Genomic DNA, 27,442 nt, shown 5'->3' on the forward strand with positions numbered 1-27,442 from the left:
CCCACTTTTGCTCGACACAAGCTCCGAAGCCTCGCTTCAAATGTAACATCACTACATTAAAGGGCAAATGCCCAAACACAGATACATACAAAACATTCACACTACAACTAAAAATGTTTATCTTACATACTACATTTAATATTTTGAAATGTTTCAAGCAACCATGTTAAACTTAATTCTTCATTTAGACCAAATGGTTCCAAAGTGTTTAATGTATGTATCCATAAAGCTTTCCTGCATAGCAGTTTTTTGATAATATCACCACCTCTAAACTTCCCCAAACCTTCAGTTTGAGTGAACCATGTGATTTGCCTGTTTATAATGTCTCGCCATGGCGTAAGTGTTATGTTCAGCTATCCTTAGTTTAAGATGACTTGTATGTGGGCTATATAAACCAGTCCACTGGGACATTTTAAAAGGTATACTACATGTGTACTGTTGCAATTGATAAAGGAAGAAATCGAATATTATTTACCAGTGTGAGGATGTAAGAAGTATTTCGCATTGGTCAAATTACAGCAAGTAATACTTACATGTGTATCACACTTGTCTCTTTTCTCATACCAGGTTTGATTTTGTAACAAATGTCCAGCAGGGAGCAGCATCAGCTCATTTAAAGATGTTTGATTTATTTTATGCACATAATGAAGAAAAAGTAGTGAAATGAGCAAAAGCCGTGACTAATTTGTAGTCTTCTTTTTAAAATACAAATTAAGCTGATTTGATTTCCTCTAGAACAATATTTTATTCAGTCATTGCAGAAATATCATGTTCCTGTGCTCAACTTGTAGAGGGGTTACCAGCAAGAAGATCATCCCCAATGAACACAAATACAGATTAATGTATAGCTTAAATGCCCTGTACATCAGTTTGCATACAAGTATCTGTCAAATGCATAAATTATCTATATATATTTATACAGCATATACACTTTTACACCAACTTGAAATACAATTAAATTTGTTAAGGCACAAAATGTACATGTATAATGTGAAAGCTATTGAGATAATATAATAGTCTAAGAGTCTTATAAAATAAGAGTCCAGTGGCGACCGGTGACTTCTCTGAGTGGCTCAATTTCAAAATATGTCTTCAATCATGTGTCTTGTCAAAATACGAGCCTGAGAAATGAAGTCCCTGGACGCCACTGTAAGAGTCTTTAGGTTTTACAATTATGAGGTATATATTTAACTAGTTATTCTGCTATTTTATTTATGACTTGAGATTTTTTTGTTCTGCCCTACTGACTGCACACAGTTTGTGTGGTGAGGGGTTCAAGATGATACCCACAACTGGTGTGAGATCCAATTCATCTTCAGAGACTCCAGGTGGAGGAGTGAAGTGAAAACACTGAAGAAGAGAAGTGAAGAAGAGAAAAAGCTCCATCCTGGCCAAACCCTCTCCTAAACAAATCCTGCGTCCTGAGAGAAAAGAAAGGAATATGTTTGTAATGACATACTACAGTACCTACAGACTGCACGATTTTTGCATTAAGTGCACTGTATTTATGGGCAATATACAACATTTACCAACAATACTGCATGTTTCAGCGTCAAGGCAATGTGCTTAAGCTGAGTTTACGTTTTTATTTTTTATATATAGTACAGATTTTATGCTAAGCAGCATGCCAGTACAAACACAAGACACAAGTCTATTGTACTGCTATTAACACTGCAAAGTTTATTACCTGCAGAGAAGGGCATGAAAGCGTCACGTTTGATCAGCTGACCGTTCTCATTGAGGAAGTGTTCAGGGTTAAAAGTGTCGGGCGTCTCCCACTCGCTCTCATCTCTCAAAACAGACGTCAGCAGTGGCAGAACACACGTCCCCTAGATTTCAGAAAAAAACACAGACAACATTAGTGTGATAAAGACTGGGGGTTTTGGAGCCTTAATTTTGTCTGGAAACGAGTACATTTCCTTTCTATAGAGAAAGAAAAGCTGGACAACAGACTGTAAAGTGTGAATATTATACAATACGAGCAAGACGCACCTTCTTGATGAGATATCCATTGAAGTTCACATCACGGCTGGTTTTATGTGGCAGATTCAAGGGCACTAAATTCGCCAGTCTCTGGATTTCATGGATCACAGCAACTGTGTAAGGTAAATTCTTCCTGTCCTCTGTAACCGGTTCACGTCCATCAAGCACCCTGTCAATTTCCTCATGAACCCGATCTGCGACCCAGAAGATCACACAGAAAATGTTTCATATTTTTTCTTATTTTTGTAAATATAAAGAGAACAGTTTGACCTGCTATGACCTTGTATGAGAGGATATTTGGCCATGAGCAGTAAACCCCAGCATAGCGTTGTGCCGGTGGTGTCAGTACCAGCACCAAACAGGTTGGACACAATCATGAGCAGGTTCATATCATTAAATTGCGAATCATTTTCTCCAGATTTCTGTTAAAATCAAAAAAAAAAACATGGTTCATTATTATTTAGGGTGAGAATTAGTTTTAAACATATTTATTCAATTCAATTTTATTTATAAAGTGCTTTTCACAATTGGTAATTGTTTCAAAGCAGCTTTACATTAATAGAGGCAGGAAGAAACACAGAAAAATCGACAGATAACATAAGCAGCAAAATTTGCTGTGGCTATGAATCAACATTAGAAGCGAGCGTATTACTAATGTAACTTATAGAAGAGGGTGCTAAGTTAAGCCAATGAAGGCTGACTCCCCGTGTTGAAAAACCCCCTAGGAGAAAAAAACCCAGACTTTTTTAGCTGGGGAAAATCCCTTTGGATATATATATATATGTGTGTGTGTGTGTGTGTGTGTGTGTGTGTGTGTGTGTGTGTGTGTGTGTGTGTAAATGAGCAGGGCTGGACTAGGACAAAACTTTTTTAGCTGGGGAAAAATAGTCCTAGTAGGAAAAAACCCTTGGGATTTATATATATATATATATAAATGGGATTTATATATATATATATATATATATGTGTGTGTGTAAATGACTGAGTAAACGGTGGTCATAGATGCCGGTGGTCGTTGGTCAGGCATCAGCTGGGCATCACGTTCTGCCGGTATATATATATATATTAACCCACACATTTGGTATATAAATTTATGATATTCTACCTCTAAGCTTTGTTTTTGGATGAGGAAGGCATCAACTAATCCTCTGCAGTCGAGAGGGTTTAAAGTCTCCCGCAAGCGATCCACCACCACCTGTATTTCAGCATGGTATTTCTCCCCACTTTCTATTAGCAGTCTCCAGGTCTTCAGCCACGGCCTAAGCACTGGAAACACGTTGTAGATCTGCATGTCGAGCCACACGATAAAGTACAACATAAACATCAAAACTGGCTTTTCACAATTCTGCATTGTTGTAAAATTTACAGAACAATTATGCAAATTTGTTGCAGCTTTACAGTAAATACATGTTACTACAGACAGTAGAGACATACAGAATTTGTTTTAAAGGTGTAATGTGTTTTTAGCTGCATCTACTGGTATAATTGCGAATTAACCAACCTCAATTTCAAAATGCAAAGACAAGCTAAGGTAGCGGCCACATAGGCTGTTTCTCAATTCCAAGAACAAAAAATAATGGACTTGCGTTCTCATGGAGATCGGTCTTGCTAGGAAACCTTGGAAGAACGAACTCAGAAGATCACAAGAACACACTTGTGAGAATTGAGATGTGTGCGATCTTCCTGTTGGTCACCTGTCCTCCGCTATTGTTTTGCCGCAAAGACTTCTGGGGCATAAAGCGATTTCGGTGCGCAAGTCTGCACTTGATGCATCCTCGATATCAAGAACACATCCCGGTATTTTCATGCGTCCTCTGTACTTGCGTTCTTGAGAATTGACCTATGGCTAAGCCACGCCCCCTCCACTCACTCTGACAAACAATCAACATTCGATGACAGGTGCTAAGGCAGCTGTCACAGGAGGATAGGGCTGTCACAATGATTAAATAATCATGATTTCTGATCACCGCAATGATTGCACATCTCTCTAAAAAACACAACGGGGAGCTGCAGCGCCTGTATAAACGAGATCGTATCAGAGTACTTTTAAATATGTGTTATAATATTTACTCCCAGATAAACCTTGCAAAATATTTAATTTAATTTCATGAACAAACCAAAAATGTATGAGAATTAAATGTCAAAGTAAAAAAAAACAGTCAATTAATCATTATACCTGTCAAAGATCTAAAATTTTTCAATTAACCGGAATAATCGTCACAATTTCTTAGACAATTAACCATTAGCCAAATTTCATAATCGTGACAGCTTTTGGAGGCAATTGGGGACTTTTGGAGACAGAAAGATTATATATCATCAAGACTATATATCATCTCGAAGTCACCAAAAGGGCCTTAACTTATGGAGTGAGATATTTCTTTGTTTCTTTATTACATGCGACAAATCAAATGATCCGAGAGAAACAAAACCACTTGAAAGAAAAAGCCACCACACCGATAGCAAAGAAGCATTTCATGAGAAAAAAAACAATACCTGAGAGAAAAAGTTTTCACACCAATAGCAAAAAAGAATAATATTTGAGACTAAAAAAAGTTTTGCGAGAAAGTATTTTCTCATGATAGAACATAAAAAATATAAATTTGAAATTTTTTTAATTATTTCTGAGAAAAAAAATCTCTCAAGTATATGTTTTTTGCTATTAGTGTGAAAACATTTTATCTAAAAAAAGTGTTTCTATCAAAACGCTTTTCTTTGCTCTCGATGCAATTTCTTGCTCTCGTGTCAGGATTTTGCTTTCTCTGTGAAAATTGTGTCATGGGCGGGGCCACGTTCCTATTGGCCAGACGGGTAAGCATCGTCTTGTCTTGGGAATCGAACTGAATCATTACCGTTGTTCGGTTCACCTAGATAGATGCCATCTCTGCTTTTAGTTGAGCACGGACACTCTAATGTTTGAGTAAGATGATGACATACAACTTGATGGATAGCTGGCTGAGCAAGTTCACAGCACTGAAGATTAAACATTAAAAATGAAATGGTACTCCTATTCATGAATGTTTTGATTCACTCCTTATTTAGTGAGTAGTGATGTAGTTTCTACCTTTGCACGTGCTAGCCTCAAAGCACCTGAAGAGTAACTGCTTGTTCATCATATACAACCTCATGTACAACTTTCAACCAACGTTAGTGTGCATGGAAGGTGGCAATGCCACCCGTCCCGTGAAACACGGAATCGTCAAATCAAATCAATACGGGACGCGATTTGTCCCATATTTTACATACACTCTTAAAACGAATGTGTTAAATTGAGATATCTTTCTTATAAGGACAACACATCTAGTGTTTTATTTACATGAACTCAAAATCAATACGAAATAAAACATAATGTGTTGAATAGTTTAACACAAAACAATGTGTTAAAATTAACACACCCAGTGTTGTTACAAACATAACACAATGATGTGTTAAATTGTGACAAGTGACAAGGTGACAAGAATTACACTTATAAAAAAAGTAGGTCTGACATGCTCCAATAGTCATCTCTTCATTCATTTCAGAAAGCCTCTATAGTCTATTTTCCTTATAGTTTCAGGTAAGCTTAAGCTTCTGATTGCAAAGCAGTTGGGGAGTTTTTGAATAAATCAAGTCCAAGTAAATGACATCAGAGGAGCGCAAGAAAAATTTGAGACAGCTATGAACTTGACAGAGAACCTTCCTGCGCCTCGTCCATTAATTGTATATAGCAGGAAAAGTTAAGTCTTCTCAGCGTGAGAAATACAAGGTGTGTGACCATGTGAACTGACTGAAATGCGTGTGTCTCACTGTGAATGCGTGAGACTGGAGTATTTTTTCCCCAATACTTTTTTGAGTATCAAAGCATATGTTTCATCTATAATTACTAAGATATGGATCTGTTAATTGAATAAGTTAATAAAAATATGGTTCACATCTCACAAGTTCCTGCAAAGCTTATTTTTTGTGGTGGTGGTTGAGGAGATTCCCCTTTTATATGTAAAGCGCTTTGAGTGTTGCAGAAAAGCGCTAAATAAGTGTAACAAATTATTATTATTATTATTATTACTTTGTTGCCCTATTTATTATTGTCATAGCTGTGTATTCAATATGACCACTTATAGGCGGAGTCCATGATGTTTGAAAGCCAATGTTGATATTTGAAATAACCTAAACAAACACGCCCCTACCCCAATAGAATCTGGACCTTCTGTTGATAGACCCGCCCCACACATACGCAACCCGGCATTTGATTTGATTTGATTGGCTATAAGTGTGTTTTGGTAGTTGGCCCGTCTGCTTTTCCAAACCGTTTTTCAAACATCGTGGACTCCACCTTTAAGTTGTGATATTGAGAGACTGAGTGCATCTGTTCACACTGATTTCAATAGCAGCTATCTTATTATAATGGTATCAATGTTAATATTTTTATGAAAACAAAAAAACACATTTAAGTTATGATATACCACCACTGGCACGTACGACATCGGGAAATGTGGTCACCGTAGCCCCGACGTGTGTCCCCCCCGCGCTGCGGCAGCTAGGCGTCCCTTATTTTTCTGTACTTCCTCCATGCACACTAACGTTGGTTGAAAGTTGTACATGAGGTTGTATATGATGAACAAGCAGTTACTCTTCAGGTGCTTTGAGGCTAGCAAGTGCAAAGGTAGAAACTAGATCACTACTCACTAAATAAGGAGTGAATCAAAACATTCATTTGGCATTTGCAAGTTTACCTAGCATGATGGCTAATTAGCGATTAGCAAGCTAATAATATAATACACATAATATAATACCCGACTGGCCAATAGGAACGTGACCCCGCCCATGACACAATTTTCACAGAGAAAGCAAAATCCTGACACGAGAGCAAGAAATTAGATCGAGAGCAAAGAAAAGCGTTTTGATAGAAACACTTTTTTTAGAGAAAATGTTTTCATACTAATAGCAAAAAACATATACTTGAGAGATTTTTTTTTCTCAGAAATAATTAAAAAAATTTCAAATTTATATTTTTTATGTTCTATCATGAGAAAATACTTTCTCTCAAAACTTTTTTTAGTCTCGAATATTATTATTTTTTGCTATTGGTATGAAAACTTTTTCTCTCAAATATTCTTTTTTTTCTCATGAAATGCTTCTTTGCTATCAGTGTGATAACTTTTTCTTTCAAATAGTTTTATTTCTCTCAGATCATTTAATTTATCGCATGTAATAAATATCTCGCTCCATATTAACTATGCATTGGAGGGTTATATTAATAATTTTATTGTTGAGAAGTTAATGGAAAGCTTTAGCTCCAGGCAAAAATGAACAGGTCACAGTGTTAACGCAATGAACCGCATATCGCTGCCATCATGATCAAATTAAATATGTACAGGTCTAAGTTGCATATGTTTCCAGGACAAGCCCTTTTACCATCTTTACCAAGAGTAACTTACCTCTCCGTTAGTTTGGTGCTACAGTATTTACATGAATCATTCAGCACAACATTGCTATTACAAATAACATTTGTTATCTGGGTTATTTACAGATACGTTAATGAAGCTAAGTGACATGATGTACAACGCAGCTAGAAGCTAACGCTAACATTGTCTAATGTTAGGCTAACGTTACGTTAGAGATGTTAAGGATAACGTTCAAATACGTTGTTGACTTAGCATAGAACAGAACAGATGTAGACATCCTTGTTTAATTTATCCACGTTTAGTTGGTGTTGTGGTCTACTGCATAACCTAATCCAGAGCAGACACTTAGGGGCAGTTTCCCGGACAGGGATTAGACTAGTCCTAGACTAAAATAAATGTAAGAGCTGTCCAAACTGAAAACTACCTGCACTCACATATCTTAAAATACATCAGTGCCATTTTTTTTGCCTCAAAATGCACGCCAGTAATGTTTGTAGTAAGGCATGTTTGTTAAGACTAGTTATATTTCCTAATTAATCCAAGGCCTAGTCGGGGTTTAAGCTAATCTCTGTCTGTGAACCACCCCTTAAAGTTATCTCAGTTGAGATGTGGCTTGGGAAAGGGTAAAAATACACAACGTCGCCCATCCTCTCGGGATACCTTGTGTCTGAGTTGCATGTACCCCATGCACACCGTTTGAACATTTTAAACTTAAAATGACAAGAAAATACATAAAAACGAAGGAAACTAACTGCAATGCATTTCAATGGACATATAAGCAGAGAATGTACGAGTGTATTGAGTTAGCTATGCGCACTGTTATTGGCTCATCGCGTTTGAAGGCGTGGTTTAGCCATAAACTTTGACGGTTAATGATGAGAACACAAGGACGCAAGAACGCTAAAGAATGCATATTAAGAAACAGCCATAGTCTCAGCCTCAGACGTCACGCCCACAGAATGTTGGCTAAATGTCTGATGTGTATTGTACACTTAACTGGAAACCCTGTGGGAATATCAAAGTCGTCTTCTGATTTGGAATTCCGAGAGAAGCGAGTGTCAAGATTATTCTCGGTCCCCCGGGAAACAAAGCTCTGACATTCGTAGGACGAAGAGAATAAGTTGTGTTTACATGGCTAATAATGAGCAGTTATCATGATCAGCTAAAATTTGCATTCTCAAAAATATAAATGTTTCTGGTATAGACTCTCTAAAAGACGTCCCGAATTGGTTGTAGGTGTTAATAAGTTGAGAGATATGCTTCAAACAGATGTTTACTGGGAGCATATCATTGGAGTGGCTGTTGATAAAGTGCACATCGTTGTTCTATGGCGAGTAATGATGTTTATTTAGATGCTATTTGACAAGACAAAACAAACTCGACAAAACGGTCAAACGGCCTCATGGGAGGGTATTGCCCAAAAAAGCAGCGAAAAACACCAGACCTTGTACGCGAGACTAGCTGCCACAAAAAAAAAACATGTTGTCTGATATTACATTGTAGTGCTGCATAATAAATAACGCAACTTATCATTTGCAAAATAAAAGTTTTTTTTATAATATGTGTGTGTGTGTTGCGTTTATAATAATTATGTGTTTATAAATACACACACATACATGCATGATTTTATATATAATATAAATAAATGAAAAATTATATACACATGTAAATATTTCATACATGTATGTGTGTTTTATATATACATAATTATTATACACAGTACACACATATATGATGTAAACAAAACAAAAATTATTCTGCAAACATTAAGTTGCTATGATTAATTGCTATGCAGCCCTACAACACAGCGATTAAATGTGCTCTATAGAGCAGTTTGTCCTTAATTTTACTGTGGAAACATGGCAGTGACTTCCATGTATGGGGGCAGCGGTGTATGGAGATAAAAACGGCGCATTCTAAAGTTATAAAAACTTAATGGTTAAATAGGTAAAGTCTTTATACACCACTGATAATTGGGCTGGACCAGAATATACGAGTTTTCAAATGTTTATTCCGTGGGTTGACTTTTGATTTTCAGTTTTGAGATTCTTTTTTACATTATTAGCGTTAATGTAGCCTGACGTTGTCATACTAATTTCTAGTTAGAATTTCAGTCTGATACCGCTCCATTGGGCTGTAATTACGGGTCGTGTTTCAACAGAACCAGGACAAAACATGTCTCTGCACTCAAATGAATAGAACTACAACCAATCAGAGCAACCGAGTGAGTGAAGTATGTTGAAATAACGTCTGTCCTTTTGCGGCTTGAACTGCTAGCTATTTTGCTACAAATGAGACTAACATTATGATTATACTAAGTCTGAGTTAGCGAACGTACATCGACACCTACTATGTTCACAACATTTTATTCATATCACGACATTGTGATCAACATGTATGTACATGTTTGTATTTTTGAAAGAAAAATGTTTTTGCGTGGTTTTTGAAAAAGCGAAATTTTTAAGTCACTGATATAAGTCCACAAAACTGATACTTAACATGTTTTAACAAGACTTTTCAAAACAGGATCTAGTAGTCTAGAGTTTTTTCTTTAAAATGATGTGAAAATCATTTGGCCTACTCATTCACATAAAACAATATATTGATTTATAATTTCTAAGACACTTTTGCTGGGGAAAGGCTGAATGCGTGGAGGCGGGAAAGCTCCTGAATAATCAGTGATTGACAGCTGAGTTGAATAATGAGCCACATAATGAGCCTTGTGGGAATGTTCAACAGTAGTAAAACCATGAAAAGGTTTACTTGGTAATTTATAACAAAAAAATGTAATAGAATGTGAACACACACACACACATTTCTATTGAAATATTTTCTATTATATTTCTGAACAATATTTATGAGAAATAGGCCTTTTGTGTACATACAAAAAGTATATGTTTTTCTATACATGTCTACTTTGTTTCTTTTTAGCTTCCAGACTGTAGCAGTCAGAAATGTCATCTGCGTTTGTCCCGCGTTTGCCCACTGAGCAAAAACACGTCCAAAAGAAGTAATCATAATGTCATTGTCTACACTCTAAAAACCGTTGGGTAACAGACAATGCTTTTTTGTTTGAAGTGTAGTAAAAAACGTTTTTAACTTTTGTAAGGGATGCAACCGGCTGTTTTTGGCTCCAAATATTTTTTTAGCCGATCTGTGTTATAGAAACAGAGCTGTAACATAAATGTGCTTCTGAATGGAAATGTCTTAAGAAATGACTCAATGCTATTTTATTGTCGGCTTACTGTCGCCTGATAAAGTGCTGTTTACGTATACTACTGTTTACGGTAACCCCGGTAACAATTGAATTTGCTCTTCAGCGACATCTACTGTCAAAGTAGAGTATTTATTCAGCGTGATGTGTTTGCTTTGAGATTTAAATAATTCATTATTCTTTTCATTAAATGTAGACATTCTTGGAGATGTTGCATTAAAAACCTTACAAAATGGCCAACAAGATGGTTCAGCCTTCCTACAGTACCAAGAGCCAAAGCAAACATTTATTAATTTTCAACCTGTAAGTATCATTTATGACACTTTTTTATCCTGTTTATGTGTGCATATTTACATTGTGAAAATTCTGTCTTAAGGTCAGAAAACAAACATAATTCAGTATTTGGAGGAGGAGGTGCGACGAAGACCCCATGTCCTGCTATGGGATGAATTTGACTAATCACAAGCCTTTGTTATCGTGGGGAGGCATGGCCCAGGAGCAAGACCAGCAGTTGACACGTACTTTAATATTTTTTACATTTTAGACAGAGTATCCCAAGCCTTTTACTACTGTTAAGTAGTTTCTGTAACATACAATACATTTTGCACCAGGTAATGTTTCCTGAACACACTGTCACCTGCTTAAAGGGACAGTTCCCCCAAAAATGAAAATTGTCATAATTTTCTTCCTCTCCTGTCGTTACAAACCAGTACACATTTTTTTGTTCTGATGACCACAAAGGAAGATATTTTGAGTAATGTTTGAAACCAAACAGATCATGAGCCCCATTGACTGTCATAGTAGGAAAAAAGAATACTATGAAAATGAATGGGGCTCATGATCGGTTTGATTTCAAACATTCTTTGAAATATACCTTTGTGGTTATCAAAATAAAGACTTATATACAGGTTTATAACAACATGAGAGAATGAAAATGATGACAAAATGTGTGAACTATGCTTTTAAGCAGTTTTTAGTTGGATAAGATGGAGTACATTTGTTCTTTTCTTATGTTTTTGTTTATTTATGTATGTATATATGTATGTGTGTATGTGTTTATGCTTCTATACATGTATGTATTTATACATTTAAATGCAGGTGCAAATGACTAAATGAAAATAAAGCATTAGAAATGTATTTGTAAGTTTTGTATTATTTATTTATAAAGCAAATAATAGTAATAAATAATAGTAATAAATAATAATAATAATAATAATAATAATAATAATAATAATAATAATAATAATAATAATAATAATAATAATAATGGGGTTAAAACAGCATTGCAAAAATAACCCAACAAATTGGTTATTTCATAACCCAACTAATTGGGTAAAACTTTCACCCCAATGCATTGGGTTAAAATAACCCAACAAAGGGTCGGTGCTATAGTAACCCACCATTGGGTTATTTATTGGGTTATTTTTAACCCAACTGTTTTTAGTGAGTAACGTATAAACAAACGGCTCCAGGATGATAAACAAAGGTCTTCTGAAGGTAATCCGCGCGGTGTTGTTGTAGAAATATTTAAAACTTTATTAACGAAAATAAATACCTTCCGGTAGCACCGCCATCTTAGTCGCGTCTGCATTCAGGATGAGAGCTTACGCAGCCTACGGAGGCTACTCTGCTGCTACTTTGTGCGCCGCCCTCCGAATTTGTTACACGTCACTATGAAAAGTGCGTAGACTATGCTTATACTCTCTCCTGAATGCGGACGCGACTTAGATGGCGGCGCTTTGGGTGGACCCCGTAACATTACATTTAATCAACTGAAGGATCTAAAACATTTTATAAAATATCCGAAAATGTGTTTGTCTGAAAAACGATGGACATATGCAACTCGGACAGCTTGGGAGTGAGTAAATCATGGGTTTAATATAATTTTTGGCCGAACTATCCCTTTAAATCCCCCTTGGCCACAATAAAAGCCTTGGCTCTCCAGCACTTGTTCCAGCCGGGCTCTGCGTCTTTGTCTGGTTACATCTCAGGCTCTTCCGCCACCGTCTGCAGCTCTGTGTCCATCAGTCGGCACCCTGGCCTCCTCCATGATGGCTCCTTCCACTACTCCATGGCTTCTCATGTTCATGTGTCGCCTTGCTCAAGGCCCATCCTGGACTGCATCTTTCTTCCTCCTGGCAATCCATCTGCCTCCAGAACCCCTTCCTACTCTTCATTGCTCTAAACAGCGCAAGTTCGCAGGGATCATCTGCCTTCACTCACCGGACTACATTACCATAATCCTATGCACCCCCTCAACCACCATCTTTAAATTTTATACACACACGCACGCACACACACAGACACGCTCACCATTGTCTTTATTCATTGTCGGTTCTCGTCTATGTTGTGTGTATTTACCCTTAGTCTGTCAAATACAGTTCTGTTTAGTGTTACCTGTCGTCATCGTCCTCTTCATCCTTCATACATACTGTGACCCATATTACAAAATGTCTCTGCACACCTATAGTTCTTGGATAGGTACATGTCAGCCAAGGGGATACGTATTTAAAATTTTAAAGCAGTAGGTGTGCACACTGTCAATATCCAGTACCTGAAAAAGTGTTGATGTCCAAACCCTTATGTAGTATATTTGGTGTTAAGACCATTTTGAACTGTGGCCTTAAGTAAAATAGTACACCTGGTTTAAATGGAGTTCAACAGGGATGTCTGAAATTAAACATTATTAAAAATTGTATAAATGTCTTTTAGATGTCTGCAAAGACATCGAAAAACCCTGTAAGGATATCTTTAGGTGAGCATATATATTATATAGTATATTATATTAGTGAAACCAAATGCAACAACCAGACATTTTGATGCTGGGAAACCATTTTGAGTTGCCGACACGTTAGAACCACTTGGGAACAACTCCACTTCCGTTGCTAAAATGCGTGCGTAGGCTATTTGACCACGTGGGCTGTAAAAGGGTCCATTATTCAGGAGATCCTAAAAAGTTACACATTGCACCTTTAAAGAAAATAAATGAAACACAATCTATTACTGCACATTTTTAAAGATGTGATCATATAAATACCACAAACATCATAATTAAGGCTAAAATGGGAACCTGTATGGAAGCAGAGCCCATCATGAGGATTAACTGGTTTGCCCTGTCAACCATTTCGTTAAACTTTGGGTCCTCATATTCGAACCGATCTCCAAAAACAATAGCTGAGATGATGTTAGAAATGGCATAATTTACTGGCTGGGTTGTATTAAAAGGATTTCCTGCAAGAGATACAGAAACGAACATCAGATTTTGTTAAACATCAGCACTCAAATTGGAATTTATAAACTGTACACTGTAGTTGATATACCTTGGAAGGTCTCAAAAACTTCCCGCAGATATCGCGTCTCCTGAATAATTTTCTCTTGGCTCAGTTTCTTTCCCATCCCAAAGTCTTGAAGAGTTGAGAGAGAAAATTTTCTCAGGGTTTTCCACCTATCACCATTTGTAAACATGATTCCTTCAGAAAAAGAGCTTCTCTTAGTTTGTGTTTATGACATTTTCATACTGTTTGTTTGATATGTAATCGTTTACTCTGTAATAGCTTTTATAAGAGTTCAACTTACCCAGTTTAAAAAGCTTCCCATACCCACTTGCAGAGGTGCACATACAAAAGTTTGGTATCATTTTACGAGCCCATTCTCACCAAAATGCACACAAATGACACGCAGTGTGACCACCGCGCAACAGATACGCCAAACTCAGCCTCCGCATGAACACGATACGCCAGTCCCTCCCGCTCACCCACATGGCGCATCGTGTCGTTTTATTTATTGTTTTCTCATTTGTTTTCTATTTTTTTACCATTGTCGTGTCACGGAGTGACTTTTGAAGGGCGGAACGAAAGTGATGGAGATTAGTTCTGCCTGGACCATGATTCTCAAACACCAGTCACTTCCTCCAACTCCATGGCAACCCATATCGGGTTTTATTAGCAACAGGTGTGGAAACGAGCATGGCGATTGCTGATTGGGCAATTTAGAGAAGAGGAGACACACAAATAGAGCATCAGAAATACAGGATGACGCCGTTGACTTGGGGAGAACTTATTTCCGCCATAGGCGGATGAAATTCATTGCCTTCTAAAGAGTCAGAAGGCCCCGTTAATCTGGCGATCGCACGGAAGCGAGTGGAAAGAGAACAGGGCTGAAGCAGACGAACGGAGTGCAGTTTTTATTCTAGCCGATACAGCGAGTGAGTTGGAGTGTTTGGGCAAGTGCAGCGGAAAGAAGGCGGAGGATATTGTTGGCTGGGCGAAGAAGGAATTGAGGAATTGGCAGGAATAGAGACCGGGCTGAGTATATTTAGATGAATACCTATCTGTGAACGATCTATGGAAATGTGTTACAACTTTTGAGTTATTGCAAGCAGGAAAACTCACCGGAAGTACTGCCGAAGGAGGCAGTTTCTTAGACAGTCACACGGCAGTGGCGAAATCATCCAGTAGCTGAAAGGGAGAGGAATAGAGACCTTGGGCCCTATCTTGCACCCAGCGCAATTGACTTTGTCAGTGACACATGTATCATTCATATTTTGCACCGGCGCACAGCAGGTTTTTCCCTCCACAGACGCACCTCGGTAAACTAGGGAATGAACTTGCGCTCCATGGGCGGTTCAGCGCAAAAAAGGAGGCGTGTTCCGGTGCAAACAATCCCTGATGCTATTTTGCAGTTTCAAAAAACAATTGCACCACTGACCAGAAAAAAACTAGTTTAAAGTCAGTGCGCGTTGTTCATTATGCTATTTTAAGGGTGCATGCTTGACCATAATGTATAGCGTGCACAACACAGACACACTTTGCTTATCTAATCTACACAGATGCAACTGTTATTTTTGCAAATCATTAATTGTTACAATAAAAAATATTAACACATGAGATAAGGGAAATCATAGTGGGAGCATTGTGGTGATAGTTTTTATTTATTGTGTCGTTGCGTTAAAAAATTCTCATGCAAATAACGATTAAAATATTTTCATAAGTTTGTTATGTGGCTGTATTAAGTTTATTTTATGTAAATAATAATTAAAATGTTTTAATAAGAAACCTTAATGTATTTGAACTTGATTTGTAAGTTTACTTTGGGGTTGGACCTTGCTTGCGTTTCTTGGGTCCGATTTCAAAGCCCCCAAACACTTCAGCGGTGAGGGTGGACCCAGTGATGTCCTCTGCTGGCGTCAGGTCCTGTGTAGAGGCAGATCCACCTCCCGTTACACGGCGTGCCGGATTTATGCTGGCAAGCTTGAGATTCCCCCATCTCCTGACATCATTGTAGCGCTTGGCACAATGATGGGGATGCCAGCTGATGAGACAATTGTGGCTATTTCCTCTCACGCCTGTTTAACCGAAGCTGATTTGTGCGGGTTTCTCCTATCCCCATACAAATCAACTTCTCTGTCTTTGACTGCTCTTACAAGAACGTGGGTCTCCTCGGCTGTGAACCGCTCCTGGCGTGCGCCTGCACAGCAAAATCACCAGTGTTAAATGTACACTGCTGGTGTTTAAATGGGTACCACTGGTGATTTTGCTGTGTGGTAAATCCGTCATAATAATAACAACACGCCATGGAACTTGCGCCCTTGCGTTTAAAGGGAATGTTGGATAGCGTTCTGATTGGTTTATTTGACGTTACGCCCAAACCACACCTATGAAACGCACTTGCGTTTCAGATAGTTAAAATAGAGCCCCTTGTGTCAACAACAGTGTGAGTACCCCAAATCACTGCTCAGCAGCATAATCCTCTAAGCGAACATTGAGTCTTTGTGAGTTGTGGCATAGCATGTGAGTGGCCCCACTGTGGAAAGGAGTTGTGGGTGAGCCGGAAATAGCAAGCGAAGGAAGACGCAGGGGTGTTGTGACGGCAACATCTACATCTGATCATTCGCTGGTTTATTGTCTCAATGAATTTCAGGACGAGTCCCCAGCCAGACGTGGTTTTGACCCTAATTCACTAAGAGTGTGTGAAGTGCAGTGGGTGAGTCTTGTCCTTTGCTGTGAGTGTATACACTTGAAAACTGCAGTGCTGTGCTGTGTCCGTGTCGTCAATAACCACCTTTTAGGCCGGACAAACTCCTGTGAAAGAAGTGAACATTGAGGCTGGCGAAGTAAACATCTTCATTCATATGCCGTTGGCGACATCCTGACCTTTCTTCCCCACGAGGCGGTAGTGAGATAAGTCAACCAAGTAAGAACAGTGTGGATAAAGTGGGAAATATTAACGGTGAGAAGGTTGGCTGCTGTAGGAGGAAATCAGCTGTGTGTGTAACATTACCTGCTGTGGAGTCTCTTCAAAGGTTCGCCCCGGTCCAGATCTCTTGCCCTGTCGGTTGGAAGAGAGGAGAGGGAAGCATTCGATCCACTCAGTGTAGCACACCCAGGGTGAGACATCTTACCTGAACTTACCTGTGTGGTGACACCAGCGGAGGCCGTGTTTGGCCAAAAGCTAAAGTCTGCATATTGTGTTGTACGCCCGCCTGTATGCCCAAGTGAAGCCCCAGTTACCTTCATGTACTTACCTTATGCAAGAGCTAAAGCCAGCATATTGTGTTGTACGCCCACCTGTATGCCCAAGTGAAGCCCCAGTTACCTTTATGTACTTACCTTATGCCAAAAGCTAAAGCCAGCATATTGTGTTGTATGCCCGCCTCTATGCCCAAGTGAAGTCCCAGTTACCTTCCATGTGCTACCTTATGCCAAAAGTTAAAGCTAGCATATTGTGTTGTACACCTACCTGTATGCCCAAAGGAGCCCCCGGTTGCCTTTTCGATATACTTACTGTATTGCATACTTACCTGTAGATCCAGTGGCCTCTGTGTCTACTATTAGTACACGGTCCTGTTATACTTACCTGTCTGCTCCAGTGTAGATCTAGCAGATCCCTTCTGAAGCGCCTACCTGTACATCGACCTGTTGCCCAGTGATTCATCAACTGCGGAAACCCTCCATACATCCACCAGGACGGTGTAACCCCCTGGGGTCCAAAAACGCGGCGCCGCATTTTGACGTGTTTTTTCCTTATCATGGCAGAACCAACTTAAAATACTCCATCATTAATAATCATACACTTATGTGTTTGACATCATTTGAAACGGTAAAGGGTCTTCTTTAATATGTGTTCATTCACAATAACAACAGATCTTTGTGTTTTTGTACAACCCCACCTAGATCTGGACGTTCAGGAGTGCAACCCGCTGGGCCATTTCGGAGCTCGTCAAGTGTGACCGCAGGTACCCATCACACACTCAAAATCTCAATACTTACCACCTGTATCCCTTAAATCCAGGAGAGGAGAGGGCCCTGGACGGTCTCCCTGCAAGCCAGAGCAAAAGGGGCACTTTGTGAATAAGCTGATTGTCGTCGCATAGCCAGAAATAAAGAGGAGAGAAGGACCCACCTGAGATTCCCTGCGACGGAGTCTAAGAGACTCGAGATTGTTCCTCTTCAACCGGAGAGTTGGATTTTAGCTTCCCTTTCCCCTTTCCCCCTACCCTTTTTTTAAGAATTTAATAAAGTTTGTTTTAATTATACTTACGCTCTTTGTGTGTCTGGTCATTGGGGTGCTCTTGGGACCTCCTCGGGGTGGAAACTAGGGAGCGGCGAGACTCACAACATCTGTGGTCCGCTCCGACCTGTGACAGTCACTTGGGTTTAGGGTTAGAACAACTTTTTGTAACATAAAATGACATCCTAACCCAAACCCTGACTCTAACCCCAACTCCAAGCGACCATGATTTAAAAGTAGACAAAACATGGAGAAACCTATATATTAAATTGCATCCCAAAGCAAATCCCAAATCTAACCCTAAACCCAAGCGAAAATGGTTTAAAAAACAGAAAACTAATGAGAAAACAATAAATAAAACAACACGACGCGCCATATAAGTGAACGGGAGGGACGGGCGTATCATATGCATGTAAAAGCGGAATTTGGCATATCTATTGCACGATAATCACACTGCGTGTCATTTGTACACATTTGGTGAGAATGGGTTGCATTTTACAGAAAACCCTTTGAAATTAAATAAAACACTGTTAAAAGTGCTAAACATGGTTGTATGTGCTCTCATGGCACATAACCTTACATTGAATGGAGAGAAATGCATGTTTGCAGCCTCAGCCATAGATTTTGTAGGGTTCTACCTCACATCTAGGGGCATCGCCCCCTCTTCAGTCAAATATCGAGGCGATTAACAAAATCCCAGAGCCCACCTCTGCCTCCCAGGTAGCCTCATTTCTGGGAATGACAGCCTACTACCTTCTTTTCCTACCTCAGTACTCCCAAACCATAGCACCACTTCGCCAGTTACTAAAAAAAGAGGGACCATGGGACTGGACTGCAGCATGCTCTGAGGCCATCCAAACATTAAAGTCCCAGCTTACCACACCACCTGTCCTGGTCAGACTGTCAGGAATTTTCAAGTGAACGAACACAACCACAGACACATATAGACGGTGAACAGGGACCAAAACAGGGGACGCTGTGGCTGGCAGAGGAGGCGAGACAGACGCCAAGACAGTGGACGCTGTGGCTGGCAGCAGTGGCGAGACAGGCGCCAAGACAGGGGGCGCTGCGGCTGGCTGGAGAGCCGAGACAAGGGAGGCTGCAGCTGGTTTGAAATCGCACACAGAGTTGCGACACATGCCCCTGGTCAACACACCCAGAGGGATAAGACCTAGGGCTGAGATAAATATTTTCATTTGTAATGTAGAGCTCTGCTTGCCCATTCATTTCAATGGCAGACACTCAGAACAGGCCTGATTTCATCCTAAATTTAAATTTTTTTTAATGCATTCAGAGCAACCAAATTATGGGTCCCGGTTTGGGGGCCAACAATGTTACTACCAGCAAGGTTTTGGCATCCCTGGACCATTCTGACCATGATTTCTGGGTGTTCCACATGCAATTTATTCAATGCTTTGTACTACTGTTTTTATGGTCTGCCTCAAAAAAGGGGTCAGAAAGAGCATGCAACCTAGGGGCCTTGACTGTTGACACTCAGGGCCCCCAGGAACAAGTTGTCAAAGCCTAGATGTCATTGGTGTTCGGGAAGTGCCCCCCCCCAAAAAAAATACTCCTGAAAAATACAGTTTTGACCCTTTTCTGACCATTTGACCCCCGAACAAAAACTTCTCCATTTGCCCGAGGGGCCCCTGACGAGAGCATTGCAATGATCACGGGTCGTTCGGGCATTTCTGAGCCTTTTCCACGAATACGCTAGGAAATCCCATTCATATAAATTGCGGGTGGAATTTTACAGGAATGTAGGAGGGGCCCCAAATTCTAGATTCCGGCCCTTCACGGGGGACTGGACGACATACCAAGACCAGGTGTCCTGGGAATCTTTTTTTGCTCTCCTTCAAATAAATTACTCATACAGTCCTCTCTGTCTTAAAGCTTTTTCAAGTTCTGAGGGGTGAAAGTGCCCAGTCAACTTGTGAGATCACACGAGATAACAGTGAATTCACACCATTCTCATACCGTGATAATTCACAGTGCTATATGTGAGCTCAATGTGATTTTAAAATGTTGAGCAGGTTAAAAGGAGGCAATACAACACAAGCATTCTACTTCCTATATCTCACTAGGAAAAGATGGATACTGGAGGATCACAGTGACGTCACACTGTTCTTATAATGTTATAGTCACAGTGTGAGCTATATGTGAGCTCATTGTGAATTCAGAATGTTGAGTTCATGGTATGAGTGCACAATAAGTGTGCCATGACTTCACATAGTGACCATGATGAGCATACTTTGTGTGTACCATAACCTCACATCATGACCATAGCGCGAGTCACGATCTGTAACTCACATCATGGTCACAACGTGAAGCCACGGCACACCCACTGTGCGCCCATACTATGGTCATAATTTTAGGGGAACGGCACACTCATTCTGTTGTAACAGGACAGCATACATGTCTGGAAAATGTTGGCCCAAGAGTAGAATGTCACCCTTCTTACCTATAATAATTTCTAAGAAATATTATAGGAATGATCATTGGATCAAATTTAGGACACTTTCTACACAGCATTTTTATATAGCCATATACATGGTGTGTAATGTATATACCATATAAAATGTCAACAACAACGTTATGGCATCAAGAAGCCAAGAAGGGTTTTAGAAAGCTCACAAAGATTGGAGGTAAAAATGACCAGGATTCACAGATTTCTTTTGTCCAAGCATTGTGTCCTAGTGGTTAGAGAGTCAGATTTGTGTCTGTGTAACCCAGTGGTTGGTGGTTCGATTCCCACAGCTGACAGAAAGTGAATAATTGTTGGGGTGTTGCAGTGATAGTTGCCGTGTGTGTTCATAACTTGCATTGGATGGCTTCACTACTCAGTGGAGGGGTTAAATACAGAGACAATCATGTCTCTTTCACTTTTTTATTGTCAGTCTATTATTTGCAATTAAATGCTGGCATCTCTGCAACATGTTTCCAATTAACAAACGCTAGAATATTGTTCTCTGAGCGACATCTGGTACTTTTCATCCCATATGCTTTATGGGTACTATGAGCTCCCAGTGAGTGTGCAGTGACCTCATATGGTGACCTTAATATATGAGCAAACCGTGATTGTGCTATGTGGTTACAATTTTAGCTCACTGTGGTAGTACAATCCATCGCACCAACTATGCATCCAATGTCAATCTTTTTAAATGAAAATTTCTGTGATTTCAAACTCAATCAGGTACCTACAGGTGAGGGAGCCTAGTGAGAGACATCACAGCACATGCCCCTTCTGGCCCCTCCACTGGAGCCAGTATAGCCATGGCCAGGCCCGGATTTTCATGGTTCCCCTTTCAGGGAGGCTCCACAACCATCTTTGCCAGCATTGGGGTCTCAAAACCTTCAGCCACTGCTTGACGTTAATCAGGGTGGCAAAGCTGTGCCACAGCCGATGACATTGGAGAGCCGACCGGTTCAAGCAAGGGCTCGCACTCCATATCTGAAGGACTTTATCACACACTATCTGTATAGGTGTTTAGCCATTCCTCCTCAACTATAGTTGAAACACAATTTTTGTGAATTGTGTGACGTTAGATCCAGGAAGGCGTATTAAGGGCGGGGTTTTCTGAAGAACTGGTCTGACAATGCAAACCCATCTTGATTTTGGCTACGTAGCTGGAGGTCGGAGGCTATTGGCTCTGTGAGGCCCATTTGAAATCCTGGCTCGCACAGGCGTCAGGAAGTAAACGTAACATTGGATTCAGACGTGCCTTGATACCTTCATGCATTGGAATTATATAACATTGAAAAATTTTTCTCAAATTACAGATCAACAAAAAACAAACAAATAGAAATAAATTAAAATAATTTGTTTAACTGATAGTCAACAGTAAACGGTTAAAGTGATGTGTTACCATGTACTTCATTGATGTCTTGGAATATGGGTGTTATGTCTCTTTCCCCGAATTCGTCAGCCTGGTTCACAAGTGCTTGTTTAATCGTCTTGTATCCGGCCAAAACCACAATCTTTTTGGGTCCAAGATGAACTTTGAACACTGACCCATATTTCTTGGATAACTGAAACAAGAGCAAGGAAAAGGGACATGCATCTATACTCCAAACCTGTCTGACATTATAACATTACAAATTGGAAGCACTGATAAAAAAAATAGTTGGGGAAGAAAACAAAACAAAACATAACATGTAAATTTTCAGACACAGTGCAAATCAATGTGTAAAAGTCTTCAGGCTCTATTTTTTTTATTAGGGCCCGAGCACCGAGGAGCAGGCCAGAAGGCTAAAGCCCTATTGTTTTTGCTCAGTTTCTTCTGCATTTTCTTCTCCGAAATGAATCGCATTTTTGAGGGCCTAAACATGCTCGAAAACTCATGAAACTTTGCACATGCGTCAGAAGTGACGAAAATTTACATGTGGTATAGGCATCGGGGTGGGCGTGTAGAAATGGCTCGATAGCGCCACCTGCAAAATTTCAAAAGAACAACCCTCCCGCTACGAAAAATGTACAGATACGAAATTTGGTAGGGTCATCTATCACCCGAAGACCTACAAAAAAGTTCATTGGAACCAAGCTCTAAAACCCACAGGAAGTCGGCCATTTTTTATTTTCTCTGTGATTTCTGTGCAAATGTTGGCATTTCCAGGCTTCGTACTTTAAAGCAACACCAAAGAGTTTTTTTACGTTAAAATAACGTTTCCAAAAAAGTTTCAGTGGTTCATCCACTCAAAACAGGGTGAATGGCACTTTCACATTCGCTTTGCAGCCCTCTATTGGCCAAAACCGCACTAAGGAAGTTTCCAACTGTCGGGTAGTGGTCATGTAGTTCGAGTGAAAACTACAAAAACTTGCTTTACGGCAGACCTACAATCCAATCATAGCCAGTTATGCTGCAATATTTACGACAGTGGTAATGAATAATTACGCTTCTAACCTGTAGGGGGAGCAAAGAGCAATAAGTCTTTAGTGTTGCTTTAACGAACTCCTCCTAGAGATTTAATCATCATCATATTTGGTCAGTATCATCTAAAGGCCTTTGCGATGTTAAATTGCGGAGCTTTTGACTTTTTGTTGGAGGGTGTGTCCGTGGCAAACTGACAAATTTCTGCTTTTCGCCATGAAACAGGAAGTGGCTCTAACTCAGGCATACAATGTTCAATCTGCAACACGCTTCACATGTTTGATAAGAGTTCTGTGCGGAACACATTTCCATGCCAATATTCAGCTTCAGTCATAGCGCCACCTAGATGCAGCAGGAAATGCCATGTTTTACGCCATGATTTACTGCTCTTAGAGATTTAATCAAATCATCATCATATCTGGTCAGACTGATCTTAAGCCCTTTGCGATCATAAATTGTGAAAATCTTGACTTTTCGTTTAAGGGCATGTCAAGTGGCGGCCTGGCAAAGTGTGATGTTTCGCAATGAAACATGAAGTTGTTGTAATTCAGGCATACATTGTCCGATCTGCCCCTGACTTCACACATTTGATAAGGGTACTGGCCTGAACAAATAATTCAGTAACAGTCATTGCGCCACCTAGAGGCAGCAGGAAATACCATGTTTTACATTGTGACTTAGTGCTCTTAGAGATTGAACCATTTCAACACCATATTTCATCAGTCTAATCTCAAGACCTTGTGTGATGATAACTAGCAACGACCTTGACTTTTCGTTAAATGGCGTGTCCGTGGTGGCCTCGCAAAGTATCGACAAATTAATCGCAATTTTGACAGCCTAAACATACTCAAAAAGTCATGAAATGTTGCATATGTGTAAAATGTGATGATTTTTTTATTTGAAATAGGCTTTAGAACTGGAGGTGTAAAAATGGCTCTATAGCGCCACCTACAAAAACTTAAGAGAGCAGCCCCCCCGCTATGGTAAACGTACAAATATGAAATGTGATAGGATAATGTATCACCCCATGACCTACAATAAAGTCTCTTGGAGCCAAGCTCTAAACCCCACAGGAAGTCAGCCATTTTTAATTTTCTCTGTAGTTTAAGTGCAAATTTTGCCATTTCCAGGCATCATACTATAACAAACTACTCTTACAGATTTCATTAGATTAAAACCATATTTGGTCTGTGTCATCTAAAGGCCTTTGCGATGCTAAATTGCGGAGATCTTGACTTTTTGTTGGAGCGTGTGTCCGTGGCGGCCTACCAAATTTCTGCTTTTCGCCATTAAACAGGAAGTTGTTCTATCAGGCTTACAATGTCTAATCTGACCCACGCTTCACATGATTGATAAGTGCCCTGACCTGAACATATCAACTTGGAATTATTCACATACAGTCATAGCGCCATCTGCTGGCAGCAAGAAATGTCAGGTTTTACACTGTGATTTACTGCTCATAGAAATTTAATTAGATCATCATCTTATTTGGTCAGACAGATCTTAAGGACTTTGCATATATAAATTGTAAAGATCTTGAAGGTGTGTCCGTGGCGGCCTGGCAAAGTTTGATGTTTCACAATGAAACTGGAAACTGTTGTTATTCAGGCATACAATGTCCGACCTGCCCAATACTTCACATGGTTAATAAGGGGCCCGGCCTGAAACCATCAATATAGTAAAATACAGATACAGTCATAGCGCCACCTAGATGCAGCAGAAAACACTGATTCACTGCTCTAAGAGATTTAACAATATCAACATCATATTTGGTCAGTCTAATTAAAATATCCACATATATTTGCACACTAAAATTCATATCCCCACTGTTCACAGTTTTTCCTAAGGCCATCGGGTGCCGGTGCTCATACGTGCGAGGGCCCTTCCATTGCTGCTTGCAGCTTTAATAAGTATTGCTATTATTAGTCACGCTTTACTTCACTCTGTGACAAATACAAAAGAAGCAAAACATTTTGTACCCTTTTAAGCATGATCCCGGTTACACAATAATTCAAGTTAAACAGGTTTACAGGTGTTGCGTAAAACTATATCATGTGAATCTATTTAGAGAAAACTGCTAAAAGCTATGCTAATGTTTGTTTATTCATCTTCTAAGCATTCATTCAAAGTATTGTTTGTCAGACATCCCTATTTAGAGGATCTGCACATGGCACACATTATCACCTATTCAGACTGGTTATGAGCATCCAATGCACCAAAAGCTGGTTTGCCAAACCATAGGGTGGCCATTCGTGCCAGTTCCGCCGGACATGTCCCGAACATGTTTTCGGGTTCGTTCTCCGGAAGTCGCGTTGCTCGACCGCATACGTCATCACATTTTAGTTAAAATACATTAGAAAATTAAGATTTATTTATTTTAAGACATACAGTCATTGTAGTTTCATTCTTACCTTGAAATGTAACGGTTGCTTTTCTGAAATTAAACCCGAAATATTAAACCTTGATGACGTATGCGGTTGACCAACGCTACTTCTGGAGAACGAACCCGAAAACATGTTCAGGACGTGTCCGGCGGAACTGGCACGAATGGCCACCCTACCAAACCACCATTAAACATAAAAAAGTAGTCCCCTCAGTGGCTCCTACCACTGTGTTTGGAATAAAAAATGATTAAATATTACTTCTCTTGGCAAAAATATGAAGTAAACATATAAAAATGAATAAATTTTTCTCAAAATATCCACACCTTGAATTAAAAGTTCAGATGGACGTTGTTTTGTCGAGTGCTTTCATAATAAATCGCACACGATTGTCACGTGCATCTCGTCAGTAAAGCCGGTTCCTTGATTAGTAATAAATCGCTATCAGCTGCTTTCTAATGGAGTGGCATTTACTACACAGAGCCATAGTTCATTGACAAGCGGGGAAATTTCACATTTATAATCGCGGATGAATCACCTGTGATTATGAATTCGATATTAAAAGTAGACTTTCCAAGCATTATGTAGACATTTATCTTTTGTTTGTATGACAAGTAAGTATTAATAAAAGAAAAACGAAATTAAACGAATAGTATACTGCAAAGCATAATCTGTTAGTTATTGTGGCTGCGGTGTGTCACGTGACAATCATGACGCGTCGCTATGAATAGTTAAAATATTTTTAACTTATGCGTGAAAGGGTGGATTTTAAATATATTCTAAGTAAACAACAATAGCCCAAGTTTAGTAAAAATAAAATGTTTTAGACTATATAAAACATTATTCAGCATCCATTTTTTATTCCATATATATATATATATATATATATATATATATAAGATGAAATTCCATATATATATATATATATATATATATATATATATATATATATATATATATATATATATATATATATATATATATATATATATATATATATACATATATATGTTATTAGTTTCAATAAAAATCCCTATAGACACCTATCCATTCTACTGGGACTGTAATAGGAAACATCTGGAAAATGAATAAAAATATAAAATCCTACTCACATTCCAGAGGCTTACATGAAGCTGTTTAAGGTCCAGAATGTGCAGATTTCCCACGAGTGGCAGTGGTCTGGGTCCTGGAGGTTCTTGGTCATCTTCTGGAGACCTGAAGCAGAAATTAATAACCAAAAGCAGCAGAAGAGCAGCGAGTAAAGCTCCTGTGCTGGAGACATTCAGGAGAAGTGTTTCCACTAGAGCCATAGTAAAAGAGATTTACACACAGCTGAACAGATAAGTATTTATGCCATGAAATTATTTGATCTAAAACATGGAGGAGGAGCCAGGAAAGATTTGCAACACAAACTCAACAGCAGTAGGCTGTCAGTCGGTCCACATTGGCCACAAAAGTTTTTGGATAAGAATAAAACTTATGCATTATGGTTTAAAGTATTATTTTAATAAAGCAAGATAAGCAAACATGATATGTGTTGAGCTGGTTGTTTTCATATAAGAATTTGCTAATTTTTAAATTGTGAAAAAGTAACAGTTAATGATATGATAATGATATTCTTAGCATGGTAGGGTCATAATCACAATAGCAGGCTTGTGCACAATTCAGAATTGGACTCCATTCAATTCATGAATTGGAATTTGAATTGAATTGACTCCACCCTACAGGAAGTTGAATTTGAATTAGAATGACAGGAAGTGGAATAAAATTCATGGCACTTCAAATAAATTCCAGTGTCACACAACAGAAATAATCTTACATACATTCAGTGTTAGGAAAGTTACTTTGGAAAATTGTTTGACAACCATTTTAAATACTTTGTTAAATTAAAGCATTCTGAGAAATAAAGTCATGTTCCATCATGTTCCATAAAATTACAAAAAAATCAAACTTAATTATTTGTTTTTAACATTAATTGCTGGGGGAAAACATTTTCTGTTTATGTAATTTGTACAAGTAGTTCAAACTAATATAATTTATAGAATATGTAATGCAATCATATCTGACATATACTGAAAGCTTCATTTTTAACACGTCACTTACTGT

General features: G+C 39.0%; 1 protein-coding gene across 1 annotated transcript; it reads right to left on the minus strand.

Moving 5' to 3' along the window:
• Positions 1-300: 300 nt before the first annotated feature.
• On the minus strand, positions 301-26,681 carry LOC141351181 (cytochrome P450 2K1-like). Its single transcript, XM_073857736.1, has 9 exons — positions 26,449-26,681; positions 21,954-22,116; positions 13,899-14,048; positions 13,649-13,809; positions 3,089-3,268; positions 2,264-2,405; positions 1,993-2,177; positions 1,688-1,829; positions 301-1,421 (listed from the first exon to the last, which is right to left on the minus strand). Exons 1-9 carry the CDS (start codon positions 26,644-26,646, stop codon positions 1,213-1,215), a joined length of 1,530 nt encoding a protein of 509 aa, XP_073713837.1. The 5' UTR covers positions 26,647-26,681; the 3' UTR covers positions 301-1,212.
• Between the last annotated feature and the right edge of the window lie 761 nt (positions 26,682-27,442).

This window comes from Misgurnus anguillicaudatus, chromosome 19 (genome assembly GCF_027580225.2).
Source record: "Misgurnus anguillicaudatus chromosome 19, ASM2758022v2, whole genome shotgun sequence".
Taxonomy (NCBI): domain Eukaryota; kingdom Metazoa; phylum Chordata; class Actinopteri; order Cypriniformes; family Cobitidae; genus Misgurnus; species Misgurnus anguillicaudatus.

Bases quoted from the DNA above. Each gene is read 5' to 3' on its own strand.
- LOC141351181 (XM_073857736.1), bottom strand. From the start codon at position 26,646: ATGGCTCTAGTGGAAACACTTCTCCTGAATGTCTCCAGCACAGGAGCT. The intron at 22,117-26,448 runs GTGAGTAGGATT...CTCTTGTTTCAG, and splicing joins TTCATGTAAGCCTCTGGAAT to TTATCCAAGAAATATGGGTC. The intron at 14,049-21,953 runs GTAACACATCAC...CTTTTTCTGAAG, and splicing joins AGACATCAATGAAGTACATG to GAATCATGTTTACAAATGGT.